Below are 23,811 nucleotides of genomic sequence, written 5' to 3' on the forward strand. Positions count from 1 at the left end.
AGAGACCACACATATGCCTGTGTGATGTGTGTAACAGGGTCTTCATCCTGAGAGAGCATTTGGCATCTATTGTAAAATCAATAATATATACAGAAAGAGGGTGCTTATTATTTGAAACCCAAGGGTTTTAAAACCCTACATTAACTCAATGTGCACTTTGAAACTTCATGGTTGAGTAATTTTGCAAGCGAACTGTAGTCCTATGAGGAATCACAGGCCTGCACAAACAAACCGAAGTCCAAAAAGAGATAATAGCCTGAGCAAAGGGCAGAATGTGGACACAGGGGGAAGAAGGAAGAAAGCAGGTCCACAAGGATCTTGTTCAGCACGGCTTCTACAGAGGAAGATGATCACGAGTTACCTACTTTCTATGTTTTGGAAGGAGATGCCTGCCTTCTTTTTCTTTTTTGGGATCTTTATGCCTGTGACTGTATTCCTCCTGCTGCTAATTGCCTACTGCTGGATCAAACTGTTAGAAGGTGAGTCAGGGCTTTAGGGCCATGAGTGGGTAGGCAGGCAAAAATTCCCATAAAACAGGCTACCATTAAGCTGGTACCATTAACTAAACTGAAGAGAAACATGACTATAATTTTCAGAAGCTGTCCTTCATTTAAGGACATTTTCTATTTGAAAAATGTTACAAGAATTTGTTTAGAACTTGGATTGAATCCTCACTTAAAACTCCATAGTTTTACAATCCATACTACAGAAGATTTTGCTATTCTACGCTATGGAAGAGGCAACAAAAATGGAGAGAAAGGACCGGGTGGCTAAAGTACAGGTCATTTTCTTCTGTGCTTTCATAATGCACATCTTCGGTGAGTCAGGTAACAGCAGGTACACCCTGTAACTCGTTGATTTTTGAGTACGTCTGTGTTCTTTCGAAGGTACATATGGACTTTTACTTTGTACCTAAAAGCACATTTGCGATGCTACCTTTTCTATTTTAAAATCAGCTTATACACACACTTCAAATATGTAGCTTCAGAGAAAAACCAAAGCAAGAAACTGCCCCCTCCAGTAAATGCTCAGTGCAATGCACCCAAGAGCCACAAACAAAGCCTGACTGGTCCTGCACAGAAAATGCACTGAGCTACAACCCTAGCAGACAGAGAGTTTCTTTCAGAAAGGAAAGTCCTGTACCTCACACCATCCAGTTTTAATGGGATGATCATCGTGCCTTCCACGTTTGGGGTTAAGCCTCAGCTCGAATCTGAGGTCCAGCAGCAGATTTTCACGTATACTGTTTGTTTTAGGCTTCTAGATGCCACCACAAGCCCTGGCACACATTCAGCTCAGACTCTTCATCTTTTCTTTCCTTCAGCCCCTCCAAAACCTGTTCTTGCAGACACTGGCCTAAGCTTGCTCCTCAAATCAGATGCCTTTTGAACCTTGTCTCCACAGTGTGTCGGGGAGCTAAGATTATATTCTAGATTTCCTCTGTAAACTTCAGATGCTACTTGGAACAGCTTGGCAAGACACCCCTGCCTGGGACAATGGTCCTCAACGCATGTACTACAGGTTTTAGCTCTAGCAGCTCACTCATGATCTCAAAAGCAGATACTTGGATAGGGCAGATAGAACAACCCTGACCACAAGGCTCTGAAGGTAAGTGGAGACATTCACTCAGAGGTGCATCAGCCAAACAGGAGAAGGCCAGATTTACCCACCAGGGCAAGGTTAGGGAAGAACCCTTACCTAGACATCAGATCAGGCACTGAAATTAGTACCTCCATTAAGCTTTCTCTATCTTGCAGCCTTCTGAAATCCTGACAACTGAGCAATTTAACACAATTCTAAAAGTAAGGAAGGTCACACATACCCAGAAATGTAGAATGAGTTCACTCTCTTTGTATAACATCTCCAGGTATTTAGATCTGAGGCTGTAGCAGAGTGAAAGGGTGTTTGTTTGCATACAAGCATATACAAGTTACCTCCAGGATGCTAAAACTCAACCATTTCATGTTCAAGATGGGCTTTTCAGATGCTGAATTAATCAGCAGGGAAGCCAGTTATGTGTGCCTAACCCAGCTCTGCCTTCAGTTATAAATTACCCTTAGAGCAAGGTGCTGGCAGTTTTTCACACACTAGTAAACAATCACCAAGAAATGGTGTGGTGCCAAAACGTCATACAATTCAGTATCTGTGGGGAAGGCTAAGTATCGAGAGCTCTTTCTTGAAAAAGGTCGAAAAGGAAGCTAATGAAATCATTGCATTAGACTTTGGATAGAAGCAAGTAATCATCTCTGTGTCCATCTGTGATAGTAGACATCAATTATTATGAAATAATGCTTGGATACTACTAACTTACTCTTACCTGTTGATGACCTTGCTCTTCTACTCTGGCTAGGATCAAGGAAAACAGAAAAAATAGGGGGGTTACAGATCCCATCTTGTTAAAGCTCAGACAATACTTTCCTTAAGCCAAAAGAGCCCATCTAAAATACCTCACATTCATGATGCATGAACAACTGCTGACCCAAACCAGCCTGCCCTATTTCACAGTGCCCAAATTTCCCTTAGATGCACTTTCTAAAGGTCTGTAAATTACATGCAGAACCAGATGTTAAATCCCGCTTCCCTTAAAGCACAGAATTTTTAGGTTTGGATTTGTATTGAGTTTAGAAAAGTATCAATTTCCTAAATTTGCCGAGATTAGCAATCAAGGCTGGAAGAGGTGAATGAAGTAGCTAGGCAACTAATTTACCAAAGGAATATTGTTTCCATGCCTCTCCCTTTCACAACTGAGGAAGGCGCTTGAAGGGAACCACCTGGCTGCAAATCTCCTTTCCTGAGGCACTGAACAATTTGCAGATCACAGGTGTTCTGTCAGGGATTCTCAAAAGGATGTGAAATGGATGGATTCCTGTCTACTTCATACTTTGGCCACCACAATCCCAGTTATACCTCCAATCCCTTCTTTTGCTTGATCTGAGACTGCCAGAGTCCAGCCTATCGCTTAGATCACCAGCCAACTCACAACTCGTCCAAGAGAATCTCTCCCTTTACAGGCAAGCAGAGCCAACTTCACCTTAATACCATCAGGCGAGCAAAACAAATAACCACAGATAAGCCTGACAGCAGACTCGCCAACAGTCCCTCTCTGACAAAACCTCAGATAATCAGCAGGCTTTAGGTGACTATTTCCTTAGATCTTTCAATTAGAGCAAAAAATAAATATCAAATTGCATTACTAAAAGCGAGGCCGCCTTGTTTCATTGTCAAATAAGCGCTTCATTTTTCTCTGTGCAGCAAGAGGGGCTCAATTAAATATACTGAAACCCACCTTCATGTCATCCTTTCAAGACTCGTTAAAATAAAAAAAATAAAACTAAATCCAACAAAATGGCATACCTTTCCCCTTAACAACTATCAATAACAAGGGAAACTAATATCTCATGACAGAGTGCTTTATGCTAACTAGGTACTTCCCCTTCCTTTTTTTTTTTCCCCCTTTCTTTTTTTTCTTCTCTTGTTTCTCCCTCCCTCTCCAGACATTGTCCAAGCCTCTGACACCACCATCCTGTTCTGAGGATCTCCGATTATAGAGACAGAGATAATTTTTTCTGTTCTGTCTGTATCACGGGCAGCATTGGGAGGATCAGACCAATTTGAGGCTCTCATGGCACGGTCAGAGTAAAGCGGAATGCAAATTGCCAGTACAAATTCACTGCTCTCCTTGCTGTTCAAGGATTTTATTCTGATTGAACGCTGGTGGAGGCAAACTAGAACAGGGTATTTCTGTCGATGTCAATAGTTTGTCAGTTCTCCACTGTGCACAGGCACAGTTCCTATCTCACACTCAGAAGACTTTCTTCTATGAACACTGCACACTGATATGAGCATGCTATTTAGGCACTTTTAATTTAATGAAATTAGCTCTTACTAATATATGCCAGCTCCTTTTCCTCATAAAAATTCACCATAGGAAATGAACACATTCTTATGGAATTTTGTGTTGGATTTTTTTCAGTTAACGAGGAACTGGCCATGGAACAAGACCCCAGAAGCGCTCTCCTGAATTACCACAGCCAGTGGCAGAAAGCCAGGAGATCTGGACAAAAAGAGAGCAAACGCAAGAACTGAAAGATATTAAGGGAGATTCACGTATCAGGAAGAAAGCTTAAACCCAGTACCCAGCTCTGCAGGTTTAAAAAGAAACAGCTGTAGTTAAATACCACTGAGGAAAACAGAACTGAGAGAAGTCAGTGCTGTGCTATACAAAGGAAACAGCTGCTGCTATTCAAAAAGGTCTTGTAACAGTTTTGCTTTCTCATGAGGTGAAGCAAGAAGTACTTTATGCAACTCATCAAACTCCAGAGACCACCTGCAGTGTACTGTATCAGTTTCCTTACATGACACAGGATTCATGGAGGAAGGGAATGGGAGGGAAAGTACCTTGCTCACTAACCTTTCACTAGTCTACTGAGAAGAAAGCTACATAAGCTCCTGAGAGAAGTGAGAATGCATATATAAAGGAGGCAGTCTTATTAAATTGAAGATGCATAAATAGGAAGTTCATAACACCCACTGACATCTATGAAATTGGGAAGAGTGATTAAGGGGAACTGACTTGTTTTTATTAGCTTCTACACTTTCGAAAAGATCGTAGGTTTTGTAAAGTATGTTTTCCATAGAATTTGGAAGCAAAATATAACAGTTCTGGGAAAGAAAAGGATTTCTACTGATTGACCATGCTGAGTTTTGAAACCACAAAAATATTCAAACAGTATTCTTTAGAACACTTATTATTCCAAGAGTACAGCAGTGATCTTGGATAGTGATCAGAGGCTAGAGGAATTGTAACACATCCTCTTATCCTCCACTTCCAAACACCCACTCCCCTACTAGTCAAAAAAAAGACTGGTCTGGACCCCATATAAAGATAAAGAAATTAAGTTTAGCAAGCCTTACCACAATATGAGATCAATCTTTTCACTTTCACAAAGTGACTAAGAATAGAGAGATGTAAACTGTTGGAAAGTGACATTACTCCTTAACAACACTTTACTGAGAAACAGTGGCATGCATACTGAAGAATAGTACATAGATGTTAGGATCTCACATTCAAGACTCCATAACATGCCATGAAAATCCTCAGGCCTCACTGTTTTCAGTTCTATTACTGAACAGAATTGAGAAATGTCTCTGTTTTCATGCTACCGGCATTAAATACATTCTGGTATCTTACATCACTCTTTTCAAGACAAAGAAGGTGTATTTAAATAACATCATAGAACTGTTTGTCCAAATAAATTATAAAATCATTCTCTAAATATATATATAGAAACAGTGACTGCAATGAAATAATTTGCCTTCATTGTTGTTACTGAGGAGTCCTCGTCTTCCTCTCACTAGCAATAACGTGAAGCTACAATTCTGCTCCATCTACAGCAGTAAAGCATGTTTAAAACCATCCTGCCTGTCTGTGATTGCTTCTTCACTTCCCAGAACAGAATTTGAAGTCCTAACACTTAAGTAGGAAGGGTACAGAGAAAGGTGATAAGAATTGTGGAATAACTTTTGCCTGGGGAATGACTAAAGAGAGAACAACCGCTAGGCATCTCCCATGGTACCTGCAGCAGTGCTATCAAATGAAGCTAGCAGAGACAGGTTCAAAAGAAATGAAGATAGGTGTTTTTTAAGATACATGGAATGGGAAAAGTCCCTGCCAGAGAAATATTTTAGGAAGCAATTAGCAAATGTATAGAACAAAAATCCACTGAAGCAGATAAATATGAAAAGCTGAGAGACTAGCAAGTCTTTGAGAACTGCCAGAAGCCGGAGTATTTTGGAAAATACTTTCTAGTACAGTACTTATATACACATCCCTAGGCAACTACCAGTAGCCTTGATCAAAGACAGGATTCTGGCAGTCTTCGTAATTTAGCCTGGCCCAGTATAGTCATTCATATACACTTACCTCCAAAAACTCTTGTGGGATTTCCTTCATGCAGTACAAACATTAGTGGTATCAGCAGCATTGCTAACACTTGTAATTTGTACTAATATTTCTAATCCAAGTATCTTTTCCAAGTGCAGTATGAAAAACAACAACTGAACAGCCTGAAAAAAAAGTGTTTCACATGTTCCAGAGGTGTAGACAGGTCATCAGTGAGACACACCAACTGCTCCAAGCAGCACACTTCCATTGTTAACATGCCTAAAAGCTGAGAGGCTCCCATTTCAACCTGGCCAAAGATACAGTTAGTTGTTTTGATCACTATGAAATCTCACAAACTCTGACCTTTGTCATAGTATTTCATTTATTTTATTTATCATTGTTATTTTCTCCTGTGGCCAAACTAAAAGTTGACATTCAGCCTGAGTTGTCAAACAAGGACATTGCGAGAAACACTTTGTACTTCCTTGCTCATCGCTTTGAGCAATAAATGTGGCTTGTTTGTTTTGCTTCTGAAGTCTGTTGTCACCAGAGTTACTTCCTTATACTTTATGGAATCTTAATCTAGGCAACAATTCCAGCATTTACTATGAACCCTTAGGTGATCTTGATTGAAAATAAAGATGTATTAAGTATTTTTGTGTAGGATCCACATGACTCACTTTTGTCAGTATTTAAGCAGAACAAATTACTGAAGTATTTTCTCATTAAATGGACCTGTATTAGAAATTGCCTAGGTATTGTAAAGCCAGCTTGTGATGTGTCTTGAGAACAATTTCTTTTGTTGCAGCCTGCAGTTTTTGCTACAGATATACTAAAAAAGAAGCAATGAAATCTCACAAGAATTGCACAATATTCCAGAACATTTGCATAATTACATATAATCAGAATCTGAAAAACTTGACTATTTTTAGGATTGAACACACTTGAGGCCCTAAGTTTTTCTGCATGACAACGGTTGTTTAATTAGTACATGTTTAATCAATGGAAGCAATAACTATGCACAAGCTTTGCTGATCTGAAAGCAGTATTAATTTTTTCCTGACAAAAGGTTCTATGCAGTATTTGAAGAAATACAGCTCTCATGGGAGTGATATTGTTTTCTAGAATACTATATTTGCAGTTTGAAGGATTAAATACAAATTGTATGTCTAACAAATCAGAAAGATTCAATAAGAAATTTAAATCATATGCTTGCCTCCCTCCAAACAAGTTCCACAACTAATACTACCCCATATCAAAAATGCCTCAAAGATTCCGTAAAGCTTTCTTGCACAGTTTTGCAAGACAAAAGATCCCTTAAAATGTCTGTCTCCATTTTGACCTCCGCTTACATATCCCAAACTTCCTTGACAACCTCCTGCACTCAAGCACCGTGTGGTGGTAGTATTCTTATGTTACTAGGTTGGGTGAGGTTCTCTTCTCCTTTTTGAAAGGCTAAATGTCTCTTTTCAAAGAAAAGCAGTTACGATTGTTCTGCGCTATTTTTCAGGATAATGTGGGATGTAATTGAGAACATCTACATATGTATATAAATCAACATCTTGGTTACTGTTGTCTTATGTTATCAAAATAATATGATGCCAAAACCAACAGGGATTTCTGTCAAGGAAGCCTGCTGACAGATGGCAACACAATCTAAACTGAGAACAGCACCAACAATATATTGCTCAGAAGTGAAAGAATGTAATAAGTATTGCGATTTTGTTGTTGTTGTTAGTTGAATATCATAGTATGTCCCAACTCAATGAACTCTATAAAACCACTTGCAGATTGATTTGCATTGTGCAAACCTTGTCTTTTTTGGCATCTGAAGACTTTCCGAATTGCAGAAACCAGGAAGCTTATCAGAACATGTCTCAGATAACCTGATAACTTTAGCATCAGTATTAGAGGACACCCTTCTAGTAACCCTGGAGACTATTTGCATTAATCCCCACTTTAAGGTTCTGTTACTACTATAACTGCAGTTCTCACAGTTGATCTGCTCGCTTTAAGTACCTTCCAAGTTTATGTCAGTCTCAAAAGTCATACAGAGAATAAACAACTTTATTTTTTTTTTTTTAACAGAATTACAGAGAGCAAAATATCACTTAATACAACCTCAAGCTGCTATAAATCTAATGTGGCATTTTAACTATACACCGTCAACAGCAAAAAAACCCAACCAACCACCCTGCAAGAGCAAAATAAAAATAAAATCAGAAATAATTAACACGCTTTCTCAATGGCAGTCTCAAATGATGGTACTGTCTTATCACTTTATGAATGGAGTCCATTGTACACTTTTACTCAGTACCCTAAAACCTGCATTAACCATTAGACAAAGCATCTGAAACGTATACCTTCTCAATAACAGAAATGTCAGTTCTAACACGGAGACAATGAGGTTTAATACAAAGCAAGCATTCTAACATGTTTTCAAATAATGGAAGTGTTGGAATTTTGGACACAGTAAGAAAAAAAGCACTAAGGTTTTAAGCTGCCTAGATCATCTCTTGTTGGAAGATGAGAAAGATATTTTGTACTTCCTTCTTTCCTTATCTGGAATGCTGCAGACAGCAAAACATCTGCAAGAAGTTGACCATTGGCACCAAAGTGCAAAAAGAACACAGTGCTCAGTCAGAAGAAACGTCTGCAACTCCTTCTCCTCTACAGACTGCCACACCATCTCTGCTCCAGAGAGGAGAACCTTAGAACAGAAGGAGTTACAGAGTTACAGTATAAAATTTATCCAAAGAAATATACTTTTCCAAATTTTAGGAAATGTATTTTATAAAAAAAATCTTTGTTATGCAATACCATATATTTACCTGAATTATCTGAAAAAAGTATCTGTAAATTACTCCAGTAAGAGATTTCACTTGAAACAGTTGGAAAATACTATATCTAAATTAGTTAAGATCTCCCAGCACAATTACCACCTGCTCCAGTGAACAATGCTTTCCAGACCTTTTTGTTCACTTTCATATACTTAAGGATGAGCTTCAAAAATACAAGTATTTGTGCAAAAGAAGATCACACCTTCTAAAATGTCATTTAAAAAAAAATAAAATCTAAGATTGTTAAGAAGTGGTTATAAAAAAAAATAAACAAGAAAGATTGTAATGGAATATAGACCAAAGATGTTAAAATGGAGTTTGGTATTGGCATTTGATTCTTGAACATGTGGTCATCATTGCTAGGCTTGGTGAATTCAGCAGAGTAGTGATGACTTGGAATGATTACAGGTCTTCATGGTCAAACACGGTCAGTATCATTTTTACTTCTGTAAGAAAAAGGAGGGGGAAGATTATACAAGCATTCATAACTGATACTTAATGAATACCACAGAATCAAAAAGTAATTTTTCCCATACAGGTTATTCTGCAGGAAGGTCATTTAATAAAAGTTGTATTAACCCAAGCCCCTTTCAGTCATAAGGTAAACAGCAGCTCAGTTTCTATCACTGATGTTCTTGGTACTTTTCCCTCCCCAAAATTCTCACAGTATTTTAATTCACCTCTTGCACAATTTACTGAAAATCTTAATCCACAATTTAGTGCATAAATAAATAAAAATATTTGTTCAATTAATAATTGAGTGTGTTATGTGTCTCACTTTTATTAGAGAAAAAGTCTACACAAATGACACTGCTGTGTACTCATCAGAACAGAGCTTTAATCATCTTAGAAACAACCAAGCAAGACAAGTGGCATGATTCCACTGCCTAAACAATTGTCCAGAGCCATTTCTTCAGTTCAATCTGCCCTTCAGGTACTGTTACAGGAAGACACAGGTCTCTTGACAATCCAAGCTGCAGATAGATATTCAAGGCACTTCAGGCGGCCTGTGTTTAGGTAACTACTTTTAATTAATGTTTAATTGGAAGGAATCAAACAAGTCACCAGATGTCAAACAGAAAAGCAGTATGGTGCATTGTCTTCATTAGTCCTGTTTTACTCTCAGAAGCATTTCAGATCGAGAGCTGTAAAGCAATTGGCAAATTCAGACAAGAACACCTGGCCCTCTGGTACACTACAAACACCATTCCACAGTATGTACTTCTCAAAAAAACAAAAACCACCCTCAACAGGCGGAAGACCTTCTTTGAATGTTTTTCCAAATCAAACTTTAACAAAGTAGTTAAATATTTGATGAAGGAGCAGAATCAACGTTGCAGTTAGTGCGCAGTTAATACAGAAACATGCCGCAAACCTGCCAACATTGTTTCCTCCTCTCATGACAGTCCCTCCAAGGAAGGTGTAATTACGTATATAGTATAGATTATGTTCAATCCTCCCTCACAAGCAGCACCCTCTTATTTGCATTGCCTATATCACATAATGTTATATTTATAAAAAATATTAATGTCATAATATTAATATCCAGGTGAGTGTTGACCTTGCACTTCGAAACCTGATTTGTATTGTTTTCCTGGTTTGTAAATTTATGAGCAAAAATTAATTTTTTTTTTTCCAAACACACAATAATCCGACCAAACCACCTCAAACTTAGCTCCATTCCAATGTAAAACCTCCAACTTCTCAGCAAACTCAGAGGAAAACTGGCCAAAATTTATAAATATAAATTATAAACTCACATAATCAAAAACATCATAGTTCTAGCACAAGCAGTATGAGGCCAGGAAAGGCAACTTGAACCACTTTGATGGATAAGGGGGATAAACTGTCTGCAGGCAGGGGGCAGGCATTCGATTTATTTAAAAGAGGGGTAGATGAAGTGCTTAGGGATATGATTTAGTAGTGGACAGAAGGCTGGACTTGATGACCTCAAAGGTCTTTCCCAACCAAGGGATTCTATGATTCTACTGTTAACCTCGTGGACTTCACGGTGTTCAAACACTTGCTCTACACAGTGCTGCAGGTAGCAGGAGTTCAGGATAAACTCACAGAAGAGTTGGTGTGTGCAGTGATGGGAACCAACAATTATGCCAACAGATCTCACAATGGAGGAAAAAGTCTTCCAAAGATCTCACAACACGTAAGCCTCTTACTGATCATAACATGTCAACAGTTAGCAACGTATATTAGCTTTCCCCTTCCTCAGCCACATCAGCCCCTTCACTTCTATCCAAATGTTAAAAAAAACCCAAGACTCATAGGTAGATAAAATAAACCAAGGCCTTTGCCTATATCTTTCAGCTGAAAACATGGCACACATTCCTTGATAGTGGTGATCTTTAAGAGAGTAGCATCCAGTCAATGCACTTCATAACATCACAAACCAATGCTTGAATCTTTTCTCATCTGGATCACAAAAGCGATACCCAGCAGCGTATTCTCCAGCTCTTAAACTTGGGCACAGGAATAAAACTGACTTTCTGAACATGAGAAATTACCAGGATTATGTGAAATACACTCTCCTGTCTTTATAGTAACTTACATCAAATTTGGAATCAAATCAGTGTCTCATTGTTCATACATACATTCCTGACACTTTATGAATAGTGCTTGTGGGACCTAAAAGTCTCATGAAGCTGCAGCATGAAGTTTATGACAGGTCGTTTCCTTCTGTAAAAGACTTCATTCAATACTAAGGGAATGCATGCCTGTACAGGACCTAGAACTCTTTTCCACAGGCCACAACCAGCATTATATAAATCACCAAGGAAATACGAATCATGACAACTCTAATTTCTAAGAGAAACCCAAAATTTATTTATTTTACCTTGTGTTCCCCTACAGTAATACTGATCACAATGCTTATTAAAAGCTACAGAGCTTTCTATCTTAAGATGTGCTAATAACACCTCTGGTTTTCTAGCTGAAGAGATTTATCAGTAGAAACTAAGATCTGTCCCAAAGGCTTAAAACATTGCTTTTTATTTTTAATTTGTTTTCAAGTAACCCCCATTGTTACACCACTTCAAGTGATACCTTTTCCTTGAATGTGAATCTACAATTAACAAAGCCATCAAGTTTGAAAAATGTGAAGCTTCACTTTCACAACATCGAGTGTCACAAGCAAAGGAAATCTGAAGCTCTACATACCCAACTGGTTCCTGAGCTTTAAGACATCAACATATAACAACGTCAAAAGCAGATTTATTCAGTGTTCATTCTGATCTGTCTACTGAATGTATCAGTAGATCAGGTTTTCATTCCCTTGGGCTTTTTTTCCCCTCTTGTTTTCACGTTGGTTGGTTGATTTTTTCATTCCTAGAAATGAGGGCCTAATAAACTGACACTCCTCCAAATACCTCTTTCAACTGATACGAGGTTTTAAAACTTGAGTTTGCAATGCATTTACCTCCTTGCTTGGGAAAATGATAAAAGGTTCAGTATTTCAGTGTTCTTAGGATTAAGAACTAGAAGACTAAACTAAAATGTCCAAGCATGCCCTTTCACTCCTGGGAACTCCATATAGTCTTCCACTAAGCAAGCAAGATGGAAGGCAAAGACTGTAATCACAGAGGTAAACAGGAAAAAAAGTGACACATACTTCATGTTTTGCAGAATAGCTCAAACTCACTCCAATATAAATTAAAACAACTTGACCAGACATTGTAGGAGATGCCATGAAACTACAGCGACAAAACTGGGAGACATAAAGGAAGATGTCCAATTACTGTCAGATTAGATCCAAGATAAAAATTCTTACACTAACAGGGTACTAGCATCTGTTTCAACTCGTCATTTCTTGTCACATCATTTATCAAAGATCCCCCATATTTCTCAAGCCTCTTATTATAGAATGCAACAGAAAACTGATGCTACATTTTCTTATGTTAATTATATACATAAGCTTACCACAAGTATTTGCTCGAGGACATTTTTGATTTTATTCTTCATCAGCCTCAGCAACTTCAGTTTCTTTGTGCACCACCACTCTTGTGACAGACATGTCAGGGTGCTGTTCTTTGGCTTCTTTGATTGCCTGTGCCAAGGCCTGCAAATATATTCAAAATATGTAACTCCACAACAGTTAAAGGAAACTGATGTGGGGCCAGAGAATGGATGAGCAGCACTGGAAAATTCTTTACAGTTGTTCAGAACTCTAAATTCCTGAACCTGGGAGGGCTCGGAGGCAAAAACACTCAACTGAAACCCAAAACATTAACAAAAAGCCCAACACAAAACCAACCCACTCACAAAACACAACAGAAAAACCCCAAAGCCCATTATAACAAAAACTTGTCAAAATTTTCAATAAGTAACAACCGTAAAATTATTCTGTATCTTTTCTAGCTCATTCCATAAGACAAAGTGTTCTTATACCTCAGAAGTATTTGAGCTTCTGCAACAAATCTGCCAAATAAAGACTTAAAAAGAATGTTCAGAGTACAAAGAGAGTTCCCTTCAGTTTCCTGACCAATACAGAAAGATACTTTGGAATGCCCTCTAAGTACAGTGCTGAAACGCTGGAAGATCATAACAGAAATTTCTTTCTCAGCACAAGAATCTCCTTTTTTCTCCTCTTACTAGTTTACAAGAACTTCCTTTAGTTTAACTCAGGGAAGTGTAGATATAAGAATTACTCTGTTCCTTACAATCCCACCTCCACCTCCAATTTTAAGCAATTTTATCTTAAGAGAGATACAGTTGCATTAGACGATCAGTGCAGGTCTTTTCCAACTGAAATTATTCAATATTATTCTACACAAGGCTTTATAGCCAACCACATAAGAGCATCCTAGGAGGCATGAAGTGAAAGAGCACTTGTGACCTTCTATTCCTTCCCCTGATCTGAACCTTATTTCAGTGAGCTGTATTACTGCTGGAACTCAACACAAGAAAAAGAAGAAGAAACTGGAAGGCATTCTGATGTTAGCTCCCTGTTCACCCTACTATTATCCACAACTGAAAAAATCCAAATACAGTAGAAGGAGCAAGAAAAAGTTAATGCAACCAGAAAGGTCCATCTTAATTTAGAAAATTTCCTTAGCCATAGGTGGCAAGTGGAGAAAAAATAGTTATTCTGAAGAGAGACTGGAAACACCAACATTAGCCACCTTAACTATGATAATGAATTTGAAGTCCTGGTAAGGAAATATGTACAGAAGAACACACAGTGTGCATGGGTACTATACCGATGTTTGCTGATGCATTATCCCAAAAATTTTTTATTAGTTTGTCTTTTACAACATACCAAGCCAAAAGAATAAACATCCAGCCTGTAGTCCGTGCATCTAAAGGGCACCACATCCACCAAAGAAAAAGTGGTAGAGATTTCTTAAATCTGTTGAAGTTTCCCACAGCTGCTTTGAACTTCAGTGATTAAAATCATATTTTGTACTTCCTATATTATAATTTCATTTTTTACTTCATTACCAGTTACCTCAAAACAAAGAGCTTAGAGAATGGTTGTACTGAAGCATTGTCTGGTATACTTTCCAGATATCTGAATTGCATGGAACGTGTGTTGAGGCAGACAAGAACCATGCCTGATGCTGAACAGCCCTGTCATTTAATTATAAGTTTCAAGAAGAGATTTAACTTGTCAAGAGACACTTTGTGGAGGAAGATCAAAATGTGAAATTAAATTCTCTGAGAGCTCTCAGTATATTACGGTTAAGAAGTTAAATTAAATCCTGTGACATTGATTTCTGCAGCCTTCATAAAGATAGAATTGGATTTACTGCAACAATATGTGGAAGGTAGGCTTTTCCATCTGTATTATCCAGAGACCGTTGATGAACTTTATTACTATAGTTTTAGAAGAAAAACAATAAAAATTTTGTAATCATCGCTATAAAGAATATATAATAGTACTTTTTCAACTACTTTCCTGTGCACTGCTTAAAATCAGACTTAATAGGAAAGGGAGCAGTAATTTTAAACTTAAGCTTCTAAAACATCGTAAAACACTGCTTTGGTACTGATAGACATGAGACTTAGTTACATAAGACTCCAGTAGATAAAAAATTACTTTTGTTATACAGACTCCTATAAACACAAGTCAAAAACTAGTTTTTAAATTCAAGCAGTTTATGCTTTAATATATTTCAAAGCTTTCAGTCAAAACACATTCAGATGTTGCTGACACAACACAGCAGACACTGCTACCTCTACAGATTCAGGTACCAAAATAAGATTATTTTAACTAATGCTTTTCCTCCCAAATGGCAAAAGCAACACTAAACAAATTTGGTCTCTTCTCAGAAAAGAAATCCCTTTAAAAATAACAAGAAATCCATTTACATGATCCACGATGCAAAGTTACAAATGCTGTTTTTCCTTTCAGTTATAGTCTAAACGCTCCTTACTCACAAAACAAAATCGCTTAACAATTTTGCCACGATTAACAGTCAGGGTCTTTATGTCTTCTTATTCAAATTCTTTGCCTTCCTCTCATTTCAGGTTTGTAAAATGTCATCTAGATATCACTGGACTACAAAAAGCACACTGGAAGCATTAACAGCTTGCATACTCACCTCATCATGGTCGATATCTGCATCTCCAGTAATGACAATGCGCTTCTCAATTCTTGTTTCTGATACCCCGCCTTTTACCATCTACAGATGGTATAAAAAAAAACATATAAAAAACCACCATCCTTTTAAATATTCCATATCACTACAAAGCACTGCTTTCTGTTGCACTGAATCAAATAAACTCTTGTGATCGAGTTGCAATTAGTAGGAAATATTCTCAATACTATATCATCATTTCCTTTTCCTTACACAGCTGAGGGGGGAGAGGAGGAAGAAAATTTTCAACTCACACCTTAACATTTCCTTCCTCCTTTTGCTCCACCCTAAACAATACTTTTAACAATTTCCCAGGAAAATTACAGACCGTTCAAAGACAAAAGTTCAAAACTAAGCACATAACTCAGCATCAAAATATGCTTGCAAAGCAATCTAGTGGTATGACCTGTTTTAAAACATTCTTTAAACAAGAATCATCAATGCTAAGGCTGACAACAGTTTCAGTTCATCCTTATAACAGATGCCATTAGCAGAGCTCCTGAAGACCAAATCAGTTACTTAAACAAAGATTCTGTAAGGTATCAGTGAGCGATGACAGAACTGAAACTGTAAAAATTTAGACACATACTCATTTGTCAAACACAATACTTCATATAGGTCTTATTTCTAAAAAACTAATCATGTTTTTTTCTGGTTCCTACATAGCCCTGCTTATTCATTATGTCTTCTCTGTTCAAAAATCTATGTACAGAAAGATTAACTCTCACACATGCCTGGAATGAATCCAATCCATTTCAAGTGAGCTTTCTTTAATACATTAGCAGATACATGAGAAACTTCATGAAAGACTATTTTGAGGGTTTGGGTTTTTTTCTAGTTCAGAGACATTATATTTTACCTTTGTGATGTGTGTAGTTGTGGTAGTAGAAATTGACTCTGATGTAATTGTCTGTGCACTCACCAACACACCAGCACTGTCACCAGCACTGCCATCAAACTGTAAGAAACAAATGCTATTTTTGTATTTTGGCATCCAAAAGCCTTGTTTTCAAAGCAGAAAAGGTTCGTTTTCTAACTAAATCCATTCTTTAGCTCATTTAGAACTGAAACTTAAATAGAAGACATCCAAGTTTACTGAGTCATGTAAGACTATTGTTATGGTTCATTCTTGTGGAAAATTTATGATCACAGTTATATTTTCCTTTCAGAAGCAATGAGATATTTTAATCAAGTTTCCAAAACTAAAAATCAGTTATATATTTGCAGACAGCAACTAAGTCCTTATATTAAAAAAAACACCTAGAATTTCAGAAGTAATACTGCTATGCCTACAAGCATTTCACTTACCAAATTCATAGTTAAAACAATCTTGGCTGCTGGAAAAAAAGTATATATATATATATATATGTATATATATATATACATATATATATATATATATACACACACTTTTTTAAAAAGGATTTTCTGGTCATGGTCTAGTTCAACCTACAATTAACTGGAATAAAAACCAGCTGCAAACAGTATAGTAACCCAGACACCATACCTGTGGAGATTCATAGGTGATAGTTTTAGTTTCTGTTTGTACAATTGGAACTTCTTTAGTGGAGATTTCAGTTCTCTGTGTGGCATCTGAAATGGTTACCATCTCTGTTTTCACTACTGGAGGCTGTGGTGTAAGAAATAACGAATCAATTCAAAAGACAAAAGGTGTTTTGTGAAGCGGACCAAGAAAACACAACCAAAAGCTCAAGACAATCATAACAGTAATCTAAGTATTTGACAGTCTTCCCAATCAAAAAGCATGCAATAAATAGGCAAACTAGTGAAGACTACTATATCAGCCCTCTAGCAGGAAAATTTAATTTCCTAATAACTTTTTCAAACTTCTGTGTTTCAGCCCACAGCACATCTCACAGAAGGCAACTGGTAAAGTCAAGCTGCAACACAGCTAATTAAAATGTGTAAAAAAGCATCACTAGGGAAAAAACTGAACACCTTAGTTTGTGTAAAGGTGATAGCTAGCTCAGATAATCTTCACATTAGAATTAATCTGGGAAAACACCTATCATTGCTCAGTCAAACCGCAAATAAAGACAAGAAATTCCAAGGAAATTATGTAAAAGTTGAATTTTTTAGTATGTACTACTTCTGGAACAGGAAAAAACTTTGGGAACTGGATTTTAAGCAGTTTACATTCAATCTAATAATTCTGGAAATCAAGGGCTTCTTTTGCCAACAATCCTAAAAAGTCATTCTAAGTATTTAGTGTTAGCTAGCAGAGTTCTCTGCAATATCCCAAAGCAAACTATTAACCAGAGGTCTGAAAGCCACTGAACTTGTGACTTATCTTATTAGAGGAGACTTTCGATATACTTAAGAACTTTAAAAAACATAACTAGTAAAAGCCTTCTAATATTTTCCTAGATGCATCAGTTGCTATCTCCCATTGGTTTTGGATGCACATGGAGGGAAATCCTACAGGAAAAAAATAATTCTTTCTTGCTCTCACACACGCTTGCACACAGCAGCCTTTCTTCCTTTCTTCCAAACTAGCTATGTTTTTAGGAAGTGTGAGTGCCTCCGACTTCTGAAAGTCTTATAAACTATTTCTTTCGCATCATTCATCAGAACACCTGTGTATGCAAAAAGAAAACCAAAGCAAGAGGGTAAGTCGTTCAAGATGTAATTGCAAAAAAAAAAAAAAAAAAAAAAATTGCCAAGAACAAGCAGAGAGACGAGTAGGAAAAAAACCATCCAATTACTGAAAAACGCAGCAGAAAATCATGTGCCAACTTAAAGAGATGCAACCCTATGCTTAGTTTTTCCCCTTTTCTGCTTCTTTGTAACAATTATCTAGTAATAAATCCTTTGACCTTGTTTGGCTTAAAACAGCTGATTCCCTAAATATCTACTGCATTAGAAGACTAAATAGTAAGGTTGCAATATATGCCTCGTTCCCTTACAACACAGTGCTCTAAGCATACATATTCTAATCTATACATTCGTAACATTAAAAGAGTGGGGGAAAAAAGGCTAAAAAAACAGCGAGCAATGAGGCGAAAAAAGAAAAAAAATTGTGACGGGTATTTTCTAATTTCAATTGCCAGTAGTTTTCCAATCACAATTACATGTCAAGGACATGTCAAAAACAAGTGACAAATAGACAAGACAAGACTTAAAACATTGGAAACAATAAACATACATTACGTATGTGCATATAAACTAATGGAGGGGATAAAAAGGAGATGGCAGTCTTCGGAAGGTTTGCCTTACTGGTGATTCTCACTCAGTTCTAGCAAAAAGTCAGAAACCATAACTGAAGGAGACAGAACTTCACTGCTCATCAATGGTTTCCCCTTCCAAATGATTTGAATATTGCTGGATGCCTGAAGAGCTGGAGGAATGCGAGAAGAAGAAAGGCAGGTATATTTTGACCCCAAGAAATCTCTGCTTAATCTAGTTGTCAAACTGTTCTACCATTTACCTCAGAACAACAAATTATTTGTGGTGCAACATCAGTGTCAATATGAGACACCTCTCCATTGAGTTTGAACTGTTCTTCCTCTTTTTCTTCACCTAAATCTTGCTTAATTTCCTCTGACAATTTCTTTTCTTCTGTAGCTACAGTAACTGCATTTTCCTGGACCAAATCTTCAGCTGTAACTTGTGTGCGCTCAACTGGTACATTTAGTTTACTGCCTTCTGGTGTGTCTTCCACCTGCTGTTTTTCTTCACATTCTTTCCTCTTCACATCTTCTTCTTCTTCCTGTTCTTCCCTGATGACTTCCTCAATTGCCCTATGATGCGGCTGGTATTCTCCCACCTCTTCATCCTCACTCTCACTACTACTGCTGCTGCTGCTACTATCTGACGGCAATGATGAAGAGTCCTTTTTTGACAGATGCTCCACCTTACATGTTTCCCCAGCATCAGTGGTAACTTGCATTTTCCCTTTGTTGGTTTCATCTACGACTAGTGTTTCTTCTATCCCAACCTCTGCCTGCTTCTTCTCCTCCACTATGGCCAGAGTCTCATGTGACCTCTGCACAAAAAACATGGATGAGGAAAAACAAAAGCAGAGTATATGAATAAATTAAAATGAAGGAAACAAAATTAGCTGATGACTGGTTCATGTCATGTAGAAGACAAAAGATGGTTGTGATGGTTAACTGAAAAAAAAGGAAATAAAGAATGAAGATGGATTGAAAGAGTTAGAAGCAAATTTAACCATGGAAAAAATCAGTAGAACCTTATCAGCATCGCTGACTCCAGTACAAGGCCCTTCTGCCCTGGAAGCATGTCTCTGTGAAACAAAAAGCAATCAGAGGATAAAAATCAATGCATAACCCTTTTCAACAGTCTAACATACCCCAAGCAAGCTTTAAGAACACACATATATGATATTAGACAGATACTGTGTATTCACTACAAGACTCCTAGAACTACGCTCATTTTACTGAAATATTCCATTTAAAAGTAGGCAAGAATCAGCCTAGAACATCTAGAATTAGACATTACTAACTGGCTTAAGATTTTAATTATGAAAGACAAGCAAAGCATGAACGCACTGGTCAGTGATGCTACCAAGACAGTTATTTCTCTTGGTTAAGTCAGGAATTTGCAATAAATAATGTCAAGGGAAAGTAAAAAAAATATCGATACCTATTCAGCATTCTATTATCAGCTTATCAACATACAAAATAATAAAAAAATAATAATAATAAAAATAATTAAAAAAAGACTATTGTAAGATTTTATTAGTTGCTCATCTTTGGTCTGTGGCTTTTGAACCTTAGTACATAGGCAGAGGCAGACTGTTTAGGGGGTATGTTGTCAGAATAGCAATATATGATTAACAAGATGATCCCGTTAGTATTCAGTTCAGAGCCAAAATAATGAGATTAAAGCAGTTAGATTAATATTCGATCTGTAACAAAGTGACCTGCAATGGACATATTAGAAAGCCTAGTGTAACTTTTTTTAATTTTTTGTTTTAGTTCGGTCAAATGTGGTTTTAGTCAAAAGTTTGCAGCAAAATTTGAGCTCGAATGACGAGAATACAAAAACCAACACATCATCTGTGACTTAATCCCAACTTTGATGGCCGGTTAGCAAGCAAGGCGCCCACAGATCGCGGCAGCACCCCTGGCGAGGCCCCACCAGGCACCAGGCGAGCTGCGAGCGCTGCCCCACAGAAGCCGCGCCCCCTCCCGCAGCAGCCGCACCTGTCGCGGCGGCGCGGCCGAGGCGGCGCTGTCCTCCCCCGCAGCGCCCTCTGCTGGCCCCGCGCTGCCGCTGCCGAAAGCGCATCCCGAGCCCGCCCGGCTAAAGAGAATGGAGGTTATCTCCTCTTCTAGGCTCTAGACGGGTCAGAGAAGGGAAAGGAAAGCGTTAAACAGCGACCGGCGGAGGAAAGGTCCGGCGAGAGAGAAACGTGACAGAGGAGTTGGCTGGGAGAAGAGGAAAAAGGGGAAAGGCTGGGTGAAAAGAGGACAGGAGGACAAGAACACAGTTCTGATAAAACACGGCCCCTCTCCAGCCGTGTACATCCCACGATAAAAACTAAAAGCATTAGCATTTCCACGGATTTCCCAAATACAGCAGTTAGGTAGTAATTCTGTATTTACTACTGATATTTTTCCTTTTTAAAACATGCATTTTTTTTCTAATGCCCAGTTGCCTCAGAGCTTCAGGGCAGTCAAATGCATTTGCTTTGAACAACACGAACCCACAATGCCAAAATGAGGTTTTCTTTATAAACACAGGTTATACCTGTGCTTTTCAAATGCTTAAATAACCCAAGCACATTCCTTTCTGTAAAGAATCTGTTTTCAAAAAGCATTTCCCATTCTATTGGGAAAACTTGTTTTATTCAAACATACGTGAAAAACACACACTGCTTTAATGCGTAAATCATGTTCAGAGCCTGGTCTCCTTTCTGTAATACTATAAATCTGTACAGTAAAGCAAACTTTTACAATTCATGTGGGTACAACCCTCTGAAAAGGCTAAAATTCTTAAGCCCAGTTAAGTTTTTTTTAACTTCCCCAAGCCCTTGTATTAAGTCAGAAGTAAGAACCATTAAAGCAAAAAGCCAGTAATATAACAAATAGCTAACATGGACATAACACACATTTTGAGAGCTTTCAACAAGACACACTGCTGTCTTAGAGAAAGGTACTACAGAGAACCACATGCCAGAGGATAGCCAAGGTGCCATGCAGACAGCTGCAGTCCATGTGGACTAGCCACGTGAGTAGCACTGTAGAATCTGAAATGACATCAAGTTACACCATGCTACCATGCACATACCACACATATGGCATGCAGAAGAACAGAGGAGGAAAAGAAAAAGAACCCCTATATTTTTTCCCCTACAATATAATTTGAAATATATTTCAACAGTGACTAAGAAAATTCAATGTGAATGCAAGCTATTAAATCTGTCCTTATGCAACATTCAATAGCCATCAGGGCAACATGTTCTGTACCCTGACTTTCTTCCTCTATTTTACTGCGCCCAATAAATGTTCCTCTATTAATAGATTACATCTACTCTACTCTGATAGTAGATGTTTTCTAACAACTCAAAGCAGGAAAAAAAAAAAAAAAGCCAGGAGGGAAAACCCCCCCCCAACTTTGTGTTATGTGGTCAAACTGTGGGCATCTCATATACTATATACATATAATTATAGACAGGCACATACCACACACCTTTTTGCGTTCTACCATCTTCAAACTTTTAGGTCTTCTAATCTTTTTGAAAGAAAACTCCAATCACACAATTAGTTTGAGAATGCAACCTCTGTTGCCTCATTTAGTAAAATGATTAAGTGTATGGATAGAATTGACAGTTTTAATCAAAATACTGAAGTTGCAATGATGTATCAGTCTGTGAAGATGTTTAAATTCCTGGCAAATTCCTTCAGGTAAACAGTCATACACTAACATGAAATGCTATTTACAAGCAGTGAGTGTGAGGGGAAATGGATTATAAGAATTAAAATATTATGGGCATCCATAACATGACATTTCACTTGTGATGTACATATCAGTGTTTCATAATTTCTGTTATACTTAAGTCACAGATGCTGTGCATTTGAGAGTATGGTGACAAAAGTGTAGCTGCACAAATAAGACGTACCCAAAATAATACTTCTTATACACAGAAAATTACTTATTTGCAAGTATTTTCACTGCAGTGCAAGAAGGAAGAAAAGAAAGAATATTAGCAATAGCATCCCTGTGTTATTCTTAAGTATTGTCCAACTATCCTAAAATGACAGGCAAGGAAACATACAGTCCACAAATAGAACTGAGTAATGTATTAGTCTGCTAATAGCAGCAAATTTATGAACTGGGGTTAAGAAAATATTTGAACACAAACTTCTCTACATCCATTAATAAGTGTTATAAGTCAGGATGGAAATGCTTCCCAACCACTGTATTTATATATGTTACTGAAATGCGACTGGAAGCTTTACATTAACCCCCTTCTCTCCCAGCTCCTAGGTGGAGGAAAATAGTCCAAAAGTGATGTAAAAATATAATATCACAATTGCTACCCATCATCACTATCATACTGCTAACAGTCCCACTCGTTATACAGTGTTTTCCACTGCATGGATGTTAAACCAGTTCATGGGGGGAGAAAACATCTATTTTCCTGAATGAAAAGAGAGGTAAAGAAGTGTGGAGATACTCAGAACCAAGCTTCCTTTGAAATGAAGCTGCTTCTACAGTATTATTGATTTGAATGACTATGTAGTGAGTGCAAAGCAAACATTCTTGTGAGAAGTGTTAAAGAGCTGCAGACAATTACTTCCGTATAGAACAGAAGTACATGTTTTGCTGTCATCCTAGTCACAGAAAACACAGGAATTTTCTCATGGAAAATTGGTTTTCTTCCCAAATAGTAGCCATTCAGAACCTTACACCTAGTTCGGTGTTTAACCAGAAGGTTGCTGACATCCATATTTATATATATATACACGCATACATGCACACAGATCCTGGTTTACAACTCAACCATCTCCTTTCAATACTGGCTTAAAAGAAATTATCTCCATCAGGGAAAAAAAAAAAAAAAAGAAGAAGAGGAAAAAAGAAAGAAGTGCCCAAGCTAGTCCATAGCAGATACAGCAAAAAGGCAGTAGGTTTCAGGGCAGCCACCTTATTTGTTTCCTCTGGTTTTGTTCCAGCAATCCATGGCATTGCAGTCCATTGCTTCTCCTTCCCAGGCAGGATTTTCACTTGGAAAACGTGGTCTCCTTTTTTCTATTTGGTTTTCATTTTATAAAACCAGTGTAAATCAACAGGCAATGAGACAGACAGACACTACATATAAACATAAAACCACACCGTCTGAAAGTGACAGAACATACCAGGTGAGGAAAAAACCAACCCTGGAGATAAAAAGTCAGAAGGGCCTCCACTTCAATACAAAGTAATCAACACAATACATAGTCACATCACAAAACTTATGCTACACTTTCATGTAACTGTCCATTTTAACCAAAAAGATATCGATAGC

The 23,811-nt window shown here is 37.6% G+C and overlaps 2 protein-coding genes across 23 annotated transcripts in view; one reads left to right on the forward strand and one right to left on the reverse strand.

Annotated features, from left to right (window-relative positions):
• The first annotated feature begins 255 nt into the window (after positions 1-255).
• SMLR1 (small leucine rich protein 1) lies at positions 256-5,416 on the forward strand. The gene is made up of 2 exons (XM_054061288.1): positions 256-479; positions 3,974-5,416. Exons 1-2 carry the CDS (start codon positions 347-349, stop codon positions 4,084-4,086), a joined length of 246 nt encoding a protein of 81 aa, XP_053917263.1. The 5' UTR covers positions 256-346; the 3' UTR covers positions 4,087-5,416.
• A 3,717-nt stretch (positions 5,417-9,133) lies between these two features.
• EPB41L2 (erythrocyte membrane protein band 4.1 like 2) overlaps positions 9,134-23,811 on the reverse strand; it is a 117,046-nt gene continuing 102,368 nt past the window's right edge. For 7 of the 22 annotated variants that reach the window (XM_054061270.1, XM_054061265.1, XM_054061269.1 and 4 more), the window contains 9 exons: positions 23,451-23,555; positions 20,504-20,638; positions 19,528-19,581; positions 18,763-19,320; positions 16,822-16,944; positions 16,174-16,272; positions 15,279-15,359; positions 12,655-12,793; positions 9,134-9,170 (listed from right to left, as the gene is read on the reverse strand). In XM_054061270.1, coding sequence (XP_053917245.1) covers positions 12,686-12,793; positions 15,279-15,359; positions 16,174-16,272; positions 16,822-16,944; positions 18,763-19,320; positions 19,528-19,581; positions 20,504-20,638; positions 23,451-23,555 — 1,263 coding nt within the window. In that variant the 3' untranslated portion in view covers positions 9,134-9,170; positions 12,655-12,685. The remainder of the gene's footprint in view (positions 9,171-12,654; positions 12,794-15,278; positions 15,360-16,173; positions 16,273-16,821; positions 16,945-18,762; positions 19,321-19,527; positions 19,582-20,503; positions 20,639-23,450; positions 23,556-23,811) is intronic. The other 15 variants (XM_054061277.1, XM_054061271.1, XM_054061275.1 and 12 more) reach the window with 9 other exon arrangements.

This window comes from Cuculus canorus, chromosome 3, assembly GCF_017976375.1.
Source record: "Cuculus canorus isolate bCucCan1 chromosome 3, bCucCan1.pri, whole genome shotgun sequence".
In the NCBI taxonomy this organism is placed as follows: Eukaryota; Metazoa; Chordata; class Aves; order Cuculiformes; family Cuculidae; genus Cuculus; species Cuculus canorus.

Coding starts and splice junctions, on each gene's coding strand:
- SMLR1 (XM_054061288.1), top strand. CDS start 347: ATGATCACGAGTTACCTACTTTCTATGTTTTGGAAGGAGATGCCTGCC. Junction 480..3,973: donor CTGGATCAAACTGTTAGAAG/GTGAGTCAGGGC, acceptor GATTTTTTTCAG/TTAACGAGGAACTGGCCATG.